At 28.9% G+C, this 12,107-nt stretch overlaps 1 protein-coding gene across 1 annotated transcript; it reads left to right on the top strand.

The window, feature by feature from the left end:
* Positions 1-9,765: 9,765 nt before the first annotated feature.
* Positions 9,766-10,576, top strand: LOC127129338 (agamous-like MADS-box protein AGL29). Its single transcript, XM_051058552.1, has one exon. The coding sequence runs from the start codon at positions 9,832-9,834 to the stop codon at positions 10,381-10,383; it is 552 nt and encodes a 183-aa protein (XP_050914509.1). The 5' UTR covers positions 9,766-9,831; the 3' UTR covers positions 10,384-10,576.
* The last annotated feature ends 1,531 nt before the right edge of the window (positions 10,577-12,107 follow it).

The raw sequence follows: 12,107 nt of genomic DNA, 5'->3' as shown, positions 1-12,107 counted from the left end.
TCATTGCTTCAGAATCGGAACTTGTTAGCAAAATCTACACACTAGATAAAAACCATTAGTGTATAAAATTGTTCTCTAAGAAATAATGCATTGTTATCATCAAAACTAAAGGTCAAACGCAAAATATATATATATATATATATATATATATATATATATATATATATATATATATATATATATATATATATATATATATATATATATATATATATATATATATATATATATATATATATATATATATACTTCACGAAAGTGAGTAGTGTTTTTAAATTTATCCGAGTCCCGAAGATACTCGAAAATTATATGCGACAAAATATCATAGTAGGTTAATATTGGTATCAAAACTAAAGGTCAAACGCAGAATCAAATGTGGTTATAACAATATATATATATATATATATATATATATATATATATATATATATATATATATATATATATATGGGTATATATATATATATATATATATATATATATATATATATATATATATATATATATATATATATATATATGTACATATATATATATACATATATATATATATATATATATATATATATATATATATATATATATATATATATATATATATATATATATATATATATATATATATGTATATATAGACTTCACGAAAGTGAGTAGTGTTTTTAAATTTATCCGAGTCCCGAAGATACTCGAAAATTACATGCGACAAAATATCATAGTAGGTTAATATTGGTCTCTATGGGTTCAAAAAAATTTATACTATAATTGATTGTTCAATGCGCTTACGGGTAACACACATCACTTGCCATGCAAGAGGAATTAAATAAATTCTGAAGAAATCAAGTTTGGGAACTTGTTCCTAGGCCAAGTGGTAAACATATCATATGTACCAAATGGGTGTTTAAAAAAAACTTGATGAGAATGGTTTAACTGTTTGAAACAAAGCAATATTGGTTTCTCAAGATTATAATCAAGAAGAAGGAATCGAATTTGAAGAAGCTTTTACTCAGGTTGCAAGGTTAGAGTCTATTTGTTTATTACTTGCTTATGTCTCTTTATTAAATTTTCAGTAATTGCAAATGCATGTCAAGAGTGTCTTCTTGAATGGATACATCAATAAGGAAATATATGTCAAACAACCTCCCGGTTTTGAAGACTCTAAGAATCCTTCACATGTCTACAAGTTAAGAAAGGCTCTTTATGGATTAAAGCAGGCACCAAGAGCTTGATATGATTGGCTCAGAAACTTTCCGTGTGAAAGAGGATTTGAAAAGGGTAAAGTTAATAATACTTTCTTCATAAAGAAAATAGAAAATCATACTTTAGTGGTTCATGTTTGCGTTGATGACGTCATATTCAGACCAACAAACAAAGATCTTTGTGAAGAATTTGCATTGATGATGAAAGGAAAATTCCAGATGTCCTTGATGGATAAGATGAACTATTTTCTTGGAATACAAATTAAGATATTAAGAATGGCATCTTCGTAAACCAATCCAGTATTGCAAGGAATTGTTAAAAAGCTTCGATATGTACAATTGCAAAGATATAGCTACTCCAATGGGATTCGAAACATATTTAGATCAAGATGAATTATGTAGTTCGATTGACATCACAAGGTATCGAGGTATGATTGGTTCATTACTTTATTTGATGTCAAGTCGTCCGGACATTATGTTTAGTGTTTGTCTTTGTGCCCATTTTCAAGCAAATCCGAAGGAATCTCATCTTGACTCAGTAAAGAGAAACATGAAGTATCTCAAAGGAACAACAAATGTCGGCTTATGGTATCCTAAAGGTAGTATTTGTGACTTGGTTGGCTAGTCTGACTTAGATTATGAAGGTTGTAAAACTTACAGGAAAAGCACAAGCAAGACATGTCATATCCTAGGTAGCGTTCTTGTATCATGGTCCATTAAAAAACAAGTGTGTGTTGATCTTAGTACGCCTGAAGCATAATATATTGTAGTAAAAAGTTATTATTCCCAAATTCTATGGTTAAAGCAACAACTTAGTGATTATGGTGTACACCTTGGATGCATTTCATTAAAGTGTGACAACACAAGTGCCATAAACATAACCAAATATCCATTCATGCACTCCATAACCAAACATATAGACATTAGACATCCGTTTTTACAAAATCATGTGCTTAAAGGAGATGTCGAAGTCACTTTCGTAGATACACAAAACCAATTGGCGGATATTTTCATTAAACCATTAGTCAAAGAATACTTCTATAAGATTCAAAGATAGCTTGGAATATTATATGAGAATGATGTCTAAACTTATCATAATGTTAGCTCTGCATCATGATTTAAAAATCATCAAGGTTCACGTTTACGGTTTTTCTTTTTAAATTATTTCACAACTTATTATGTGAAGTATTCCAACCATGTCTCTATGTCATGTTTTCTTTCCTTATTATATGTTTCTCAAATATGTTTATGTGTATTAGAATGTTTAAATATATTTTCATACCTTCTTACTTCTAATTTTTCAAATATTTACTAAGTGTAATCGGTTACACTCTGACTGTAACCGATTACAGGCGCGATAATTTATTTTTATTTTTAAATTTTTTCAAAAAGCACGTTGTTGTAACTAGTTAGATATTTTTGTTAACCGGCTATACCTATTAAAATCACTTTTAAAACCAACTTTTATTATTCAATCAAGTTCTTCCTTCCTCGTCTCCTTGGAAAACTCTATTCATTAAAGCCCCACTCATACCCAACCATTTCCCCATGAAATCCATTTAGTATCCACTCATATTTTCATCATATAAATCAAACCCCATCACTTAAATCATTCTTCATACATTCTCTCATCCATCCAAATCTTTTACCAAAAATCTAAAAGCACTTTCTCTTCACAAAATCTCCATGGGTCCTTCAAGAAGAGGCAAAGGAAAGAAGAAAATCACAGATGACTCCACAGGTCCTGAACCCAACAAACATGACAACTTGAACCTTGGAATATTGGTTCCTACTCCAAAGGAAAATATTGACTTCATGTTAGGTTTCAGAAACTATGCTCTGACTACTCCAAAGTATGGTAACCTTCAATCCTTTCCTGCCTCAAGCTTTGACTTTCCCGAGTTGCTGGATATTTAAGGGTTAAATGTATTGATCTTCAAGCTGTAACTGATTACAAATATATGTTAAATGGTTACAAACATGAGAAATTACAAAATTTAGAAAATTTGTTCAGCTGTAACCAGTTAACCAAACCTTGTATCCGGTTAAAACCACAAAATTTTGAAAATCTGATTTGGCTTTTGGTATAACCGGTTAACTACAATGTGTTAACCGATTACCACTGAAGCAATGGCATTTTTTCTTGAAAAATTACATTCCAATGTTTTTCATTCTTGGTCATTGAATCATGGCAATGGTTGATGATTCTATACTGATTCAAAAGGGTGTTTTCCACACTATAAATAGCCAATGTTTCTGAACTTCAAAACACACTCCTTCAAATTATTTAAAATTAAAGTCTCTCTCATTTATGACTAAATTACTTGAGTTAATACTGTTTGTGAAACTTTCTACATTAAACTTTTAAGTATCATTGAAGTTTCACTCATTCATTTCTGAGCACTTAAGTATTACTCTTGTATATTGTACACATTGAAAGAAAGATAAATTATCAAGAATTGACACATATTCAAATCGTCATCTTTACAACATTCTGCTTTTGTGGATTACTGAGTGTTAAGGGATCTCGACTTATGATAAAAAAATGGTTTGCTTTTTATTGAAAGTGCAAAAGAAAGTGGTGTACTTTCCTATATGTTAGATAAGTGTATGAGTGGCCTTGTTGTGAGGATTGTACAAGTTCTAACAAAGTGAAATATTTCACATGGTGTGAGAGGATTAGACGTACCCGTGTTTAGAAAGGGGAACTTCTATACATCTTGGTGTCTTTTATTTTTCTAGCACTTCCATTATGCATTTTATCATTCTTTTCATTTCCGGAAAAATAACAACACTTGCCATCATTCATAAAATAAAGCATTTCGGTAAGTCCAAAAAATCTAATTCACCCCCCATCTTAGATTACTTTCAATATTTATATTTGGCATTAGAGCAGGTTATAGGTAACTTGTTCCTAAAGATCCATACATGGCTTTCGCAAATCCGATTTTTAGAGATGGATAGTAACAACAAGCCTCCAATGTTTTCTGGTGAATACTTTAATTTCTAGAAAATACGTATGAAGACTCATCTAGAAGCACAAGGAGATGAAGTGTGGGATGTAGTAGAAAATGACTCTTTTGTTCCTACTAGTGTTGTCAATGGTGTTGGGGAAACAAATATAAAAATTTCATGGGATGAAAATGATAATAAAAGGTCATCTACAACAAGAAAGTAAACAACTTACTACAAGCGGCTCTAATCATGGATGAATTATTCTATATCTCTCAATGCACAATGGTAAAAGAAATATGGGAGGCATTAGTGGTCACTCATGAAGGAACCATTAAAGTAAAAAGATCGAGATTAAACACTTTGCGTTAAGAGTATGAGTTATTCAGAATGCAGCCCGGAGAATCAATCCTTGACTTGTAGAAAAGATTTGTGCACTTGACCAATCACTTGATTTCTCTCTATAAGACTTTTACTAACAATGAAATTAAACTTAAAGTTATTAGATCTTTAACCAGGGAATGACAACCAAAGGTAACGATAATATCTGAAAAGAAGATTCTATCCACTATGTCATCCACATCTTTATTCGAAAAAATTCAAGAGCACGAGATTGAACTTGGGAGACTAGAAAATCATGAGATACAAGAGAATAAATCCAAATGCATTGCTTTAAAAGTTGACACAAGGGATGAACTAGAAGAAGTAGATCCATATGAAGATGATAATTTCATTCTTTTTGTAAAAAGTCTAGGTAAGTTTTTCAATAATGATAAGTCTTTAAACATTGCAAAAAGAAAGAAATTTTTCAGGAAGAAAGAAGCCTCCACGTCAACAAAAAATTACACTTGCTTTGAATGTGGAAAGCAAGGACATGTGAAGGCGGAGTCTCAAAAACTTTCCAAGAAAAGTGGTCATAAAGTAATAAAGGAATCAAAGTCTAAAAAGGCGTATATTGCATGAGATGAGAATGAAGTAAGTTCATCATCTGATTCGAAAAACGATGAAAACTCTAATCTTACATGGATGGCATCACACCATTCCGATGACGAAGAAGAAGAGGTTAGTTACAAAAGACTTTCTTATGATAATGATGCACAAGTAAAATAGATGAATTACTCCATAAGTGTAAAATTTTGTTCAAAACAGTGTCAACTCAAAAGAAACAAATTTTATCTCTTGAAGAGAAAATTGACATTGTGCAAAAAGATTTTGATTAAGAAAAGCATAATCATTTTGATAAATAAAAATATAGTTTTACATGCAAAGTGTGTGATTCACTTTCTTTTCAAATTGTCCAATTAAAAAGAATTATTGAAAGATATGAGAAATGACAAATAGGATTAAAATGTATTCTTAGTAGACAAAGGAATTCCAATAATAAAAGTGAACTTGGTTATTCAAAGTTTGATATAACAAGTACTAGTAAAACTATCTTTTTCAAGGCAAGTGACCAATCCAATAAAGAGAAAAAGAATAAAGTGAAAAATTTCATCATCATCCTAAAAAAGGATTTGCTAAGAAAAAAACTTATGTTCTAGATATAGAAGCAACTTGGTCCTACATGTTTTTATTGTGGTATAATAGGCCATACACCTAATGCTTTATATGTAAGGAATTTTAGTATTGCTAGTGGCCGTTATGTATGGATCAAGAAAAGAACTAATTATCAAGGACCAAAGACACGTTGGGTACCCAAAAAATCCTAATTTATTTTGTAGGTTTGCTTGAAGACCACTACAAATATATGGTATCTTGACAGTGGTTTTTCTAAGGATATGACGTGAGACATAAACAAATTTTAATCTCTAGTTCTAAAGACCAAGGGATATGTCACATATGGAGTCAATAACAAAGGAAAAATTCTTAGCATATGCAAAGTTGGAGCACCATCTTTCACAACTATTGCATATGTACTTTACGTTGAAGGACTAAAGCACAATCTTCTTAGCATAACTCAACTTTGCGACAATGGCTTCAAAATCAAGTTCACCAAATATGAATGCTTAATTGAAGATGAAGTCACCCTTGGCGTAAAACTTAATGGTAAAAGAATTAACAATATTTTCCTGATTTTTTTAGGTGATTTATCTTTGAAAGTAAAATGTCTATTGGTAAGCAATAATGACTCATGGATTTGGCATAAAAGAGCAATCCATATTCATATAGAATATTTAAATAAACTAGTCAAACATGATTTTGTCATTAGCTTACCAAATATGAAATTTGTCATAGATGAATTATGTGGTGCATGTCAAAAGGAGAAGCAAACCAAATCAATTTTCAAACCAAAGAATGAGGTCACAACTACAATGTCACTTCAATTGTTTCATATCGACTTGTTTGGTCCATCAAGAACAAGACACTTTTGAGGTAATGTAAATGCCTTAGTTATTGTTGATAATTTTTTTAGATTTTCTTGGACACTCTTTTTAGTGCAGAAAAGTGATACTTTCAAGGCATTTAAGATCCCGCCACATAGATTTTCTTGTAATATTGAATCTTATTTTAGATCCCATCACGTAGGGTCAATTTTAATATTTTATGTTTGAGGATTCCATCCCAAACATTTTTTTTTACTAATTTCTAGGTGGTTAAATCGAATCTCAAACTATTTTTTAAATATTTTTTAAGTGTATTTCTTTAACACCTATATTGACTGTTTCGTGTATCTCTTTTAATTATTTTATTCCTAAAATAAATTTTTGGTTTTCCATACTTTTGAATGTCATAGACATAAATGTCAAGTATCATTTTGGTATTACATAGATTACATTTTCTTTTCCTAAATTTTCATATTTCCATTGAAAAATTTATCTCGTGGACATAGCTGCAGTATATTAGAAAATTATAAATATTTAAATAAAAAACATATTTTGTGTAAGAAAGACTCACGCAAAATAATTTAATGTAAATATGAGCAAAATATTATATAAATATGATGCTTTTAATGAATATAATACCGATGAATAGACATGTGACTTTTATAACCTAAATTTGAATTTATTAAAAATATTATTTAGTTATCTTTATCCTAGTTAAATGTATAATTAAAAAAACATTAATGTTATGTTAGGGTCTGCATGGAGTCCAAGTTGTCAAGTACATGATGTGCATGACGGTCATAACTATCTACGCCGAAATCGTACGCGTAGGTAGCAACATCGAAGATGAAGTGATTGTCAACCAACTTCCAAATCTACTTTGAAAGGGGATTTGGTTAGCATAAAAATCACACAAAGAAGAATATCAAAAGAGTATGAAAGACTACAAGAACCATCTTCACATACAATTGATCATGGGAAAAATGAAACAAGCTAGTGACAACCAAAGATTTATTGGTTAATATGGAAACGATTTGAAAGGATTTCGAAGCTTGGAAACTTGTCCTTCTTGACAAGGGATTTTTTGATTTTTTTTGTTCTGGAGAGGATAAGAGAATAGCATGGTCTTTGGGAACTTTTAGTCTAAAACTAGATTTACTTTGATTATAAAAGTGGGAATCAAAATTTAATACCCATACTTAAAGATAAATTCATTTACAATCATAAATGTGTATCTATGATCTTTCTCAAAAGTATTGGAGACATCATAATTTGTTTGAGATTATGGATAGGGTAGGCACACTAGTCATGTTAGATGAAGCTATCAAAAATCATTCTTTTGATCAATATGAAAGAATTTTGGCGGATATTGATCTTTCTCATCGATTAACTGATGAAATCCTGGTGGAACAAAAATGGTATGCCTTTTATGTGGAGGTGGATCAAGCTATTAAAAAGGTGGGTGCTAAGTTACATATTACAACCAAGTATATTGAAAATAGGAGAAATTCAAATTATTTAAGTCATCCTATTATCGAGGAAGACACACATATTATCAGGAATAACACATTTATTATTAAGGAAAACACAATTATTATAAGGATGATACAAATATTATTAAGAAAAACACATATATTATCAAGGAGGACACAACTATTATCAAAGAAAACACACTTATTTATCAGAAGGAGAATACGGGACAACAGGAAGAATAAGAAATGGAATTACAGGAAGAGTTGAATAAAATCATCTTGAGGATAGCAACTTTATCGGTCTAAGAAGACTGATTCTATTCATGAGAGAGAAAAACAATTTTCTCCAATTATTGAACATCTAGAAGATAGTGAGATAATGATGACAAATATGGATAACAAGAGCGAGGACTTTCATGATACTAATACTTTTATTATTCAAGATACTTCACATGGTGGTAATTAGATAAAAAAATTGAATGAAGCTCTTATAGTGAATCCATCTAATGCAAGAAAAAGCTCGGAGGATAATGTAATTTCAAACACACCTCCTAGTAGGGAAACAATCATTCGAGATAAACATAATATTGAACTTCCTTTATGGGTACAAAATGATGTTCAAATTATTAGACATGTTTGAGCAGATACGATGGAACTAGAGCAAGATTTTATGACATACTTATCTAAGCAATAAAAATAGAAAAATTCCAAATTAAGGGTGTCTCGTATGTCATCATGAAGTTCCCTTATTGGAACGTGAGAGGTATATAGTAGCTTGAAATATTTTAAATAAGTGAGAAAATTGATTGATGCTTGGAGTAAATATTTTTCACTCCCATATACCGTCCTTGCATAAAAGATGAGTTCTTGAGGGATAAGCTATGTCCCACTCATTTTAAATTCTCGTAGTTTTTCTTTCTTTCCACATTTTCAAAATAAGGTATAGTCATTCCTTAATACATATGTTTACATCTTTATTTATATATTTATGAATTATGGACATTGAATTTGGAGAAAGAGGGTGTCAATATAATTGAGATACCTATCCCCCCTAGACATCATAATGCTCTTAATTTAGTTTTAAAAAATATAATAAAGATAAATAATATTTAATTAAAATTGGTGAATGGAATTCAGAACAACAATCTAGATAAATGTAATTATAGAACTGATAATTATTTTCAAATCACTCATAAATTTGTTGGAAGATGTTTTTAGAGTTAAACATACTGTTAGTCTCAGTCAATTTTAAATCTTTAAAATTTAGTCTCTATTTAATATATATATATATATATATATATATATATATATATATATATATATATATATATATATATATATATATATATATATATATATATATATATATAATTATTTTAGTCATCCACCAAATAGAGATAAATGTTGCAAGAAAATGATACATGAAGGATTAAAATATTCATTTTTTTAATGGAGGCTGAATTCAAAATGTATTATTTTTATAGAGACAAATACATATTTCACCAATATTTCAACTATTACTTTGACTATTTTTTCATTAATTTTTTTTCTTCAATTTTTTTAAATTTTGTCTAGATTCCAGTTACATCTTTTCCACCTACTGCACTACCCCAAATAGTACCTTAATATTAATACAAATGAAACGAAAATTAAAAAATTACAATCCAAAAACATTTATGGACAATTTTCTAAATTAAAATAAGAGTAAACCATTTCTTTATTTGTAAAAATAATGTCTATAATTAAAAAATGAAATATTTTAAATTTAATATTAGAAACAATGAACCTTTTTCAAGAGTTTATATATAAATAGGACATAAGAGTAATACATGCCCACAAACTTTACCATCACGCTTCATTTGTAAACTTCAAACGAGGGGGAAAATTATGGGTCGTCGTAAAATTGAGATTGAGTTGGTGAAAGATCCAAACACGAGGCAAGTCACCTTTTCAAAGCGGAGAACTGGTTTATTCAAGAAAGCAAATGAATTGTCAATTTTGTGTGGAGCAGAAGTGGCCATTGTTGTGTTCTCTCCAGGTAATAAGCCTTACTCTTTTGGTCATCCAGGAGTTGATATTGTTGCAGAAACCTATCTCCAACAAGAGTCACAATCAAGTGATTCTCAAGAATACTCCTCTTTCGAAACTCCCAATGTGGAGAAATTGGAGAAATTGAATCAGGAATTTGTTGAAATTATGGCACAAATTAATGAAGCTGAAAAGGAAGCCAAGAGTCATGATCAGATCTTGAAAGAAAATGATGAGAGAAATCTTGTCGAGCTTAAAGAATTGAGAGATTCATACATAGAGCTTCAAGATTCGGTAAAATTACGTTTAAGTGATCTGGAGATATCACAATATATGATGCTTCTTGCACAGGATCCAGTGGTAGGAGTAAAGGCAAAATCTGCAAGAAAGAAAAGAAGAAATAAAAACTGATTTTATTTTAGGTCTCATTTCTCTCTATGTTTTATTTGTGTTAGATCTATATGGTATTATGTGTGTTAAAATTTGAGTATTTTCTATCAAAATAAAATAGATTTATATGTACTTTTGTTTCTTTTAATTTCAGCATTTAAATCCGTCATCTTTCTATTATAAAATCAATGAATCCGATCTTTTAATTTTGATAGCTTTTGAATTTTTGTAATCCTCTTCCATTTTTCATATATTTCAGAATATTATTTTTAATTAATTTAGTTAAAATTATTATTAAATATTAAATTATTTAAAAATATATTAATTAAAAATATTTTTTTTAACATAATCATCCTTACTATGTATATAAAACTGGAGGACCATAAAAATCCAAAAACTATATGAATAAAAAGATCAAAATTATTGATTTTATAATATGAGATCAATTATTTAAAACATTTAAATTAAATAACTAAAAATATATTTAAGCCGATAAAATAAAACTTTTTTAAAATAATATTCACAAATATCATAAATAGTCAGATTTTAAATTATATAATGTATTAATTTTTAAAAAGACGAATCAAATAATAAGAAAAAAGAAACGTATTCAAATATTAATGACGAGTTAAGAAAATACTATTATAAAATAACAAAAAAATTTAAGGAAAATTTTGGCTGATATAGTGGCTCTCTCTTATTCAAAAAATTAAATAATACACTTACGCACAGAGAAGACATAATTTATAATAAAAAAATCATGCCAATTTTCTATTCTTCATTGATAACCTTAAGTCATATATGTGGAATAGATTCTCATGGAAAACTTTATATTCAACATATAAAGAGACGACGCTTGTATTGTCTAAAAAAAAATACATACATCACTTCTAAGCCACAAAATAATAATCCAAAGTAGATGGAATAGTACTTATTTTAAAGAAGTGTAACGTTATCTTGGTAGAAAAAAGTGTTTTATATCATCCTAAAAGGATACAAATTTCTATAAACTTGTTACCCTAGATAATAAATTATTCTTACTCCATGACCAAGAATGATAATATCTTTGTCAATACAACAAAATAACGCCCTTTATCTAAGTAAAAAAAATGATTTTACCTCAATTTCATATTCGACGTATCGCAGAGTGATAAGAAAAAAAAAATCACATTTGAGATATCGAAGGGTGTCATAAAAAGTGCATATTTTACCTCTTAGTTTTTAAAAAGTTGACAACTATAGGTCATGAGTTTGATCCCCATTGAAATCTTTTTGAAATTCTGAAATGACGAAAACATATGTTCACTCGATTTTCTTATTTCACTGACGGATATACCATATTTTTATCTCGGTTATCTAATACTTAGGGGTAAGACAATTTTGAATTTATTAAATCTATTATGGATTGCTTATTTCACTAAGCCCTATACTGAACATATAACTTCTCAGAATCAGTTAGGAAACTAATTATATGAACAATTGTATTATATTTGAATGACAACTTACATTGATTAGTGATTTTGAAGCATCATGCAACTCATCATTCATCTCACGTTGTTTTATGGTTAAATTTCTTCAATGTTTCAAGTTCTTTATTCAACACTTCTTTTTCTACTAATTCATTCTTAAAAGCATAATATTTGATGATTTAAAAAATAAATAAATATGAAAGAAAATTGAACGAAAACTAAAAGTATTGGAGAGTTTTAATGATAAAACAACATGAGATGAATGATGAGTTACAG

The sequence above is a fragment of the Lathyrus oleraceus genome, chromosome 3, assembly GCF_024323335.1.
Source record: "Lathyrus oleraceus cultivar Zhongwan6 chromosome 3, CAAS_Psat_ZW6_1.0, whole genome shotgun sequence".
Taxonomy (NCBI): domain Eukaryota; kingdom Viridiplantae; phylum Streptophyta; class Magnoliopsida; order Fabales; family Fabaceae; genus Lathyrus; species Lathyrus oleraceus.
This window is presented reverse-complemented; position numbering and strand designations above follow the sequence as displayed.

Bases quoted from the DNA above. Each gene is read 5' to 3' on its own strand.
- LOC127129338 (XM_051058552.1), top strand. From the start codon at position 9,832: ATGGGTCGTCGTAAAATTGAGATTGAGTTGGTGAAAGATCCAAACACG.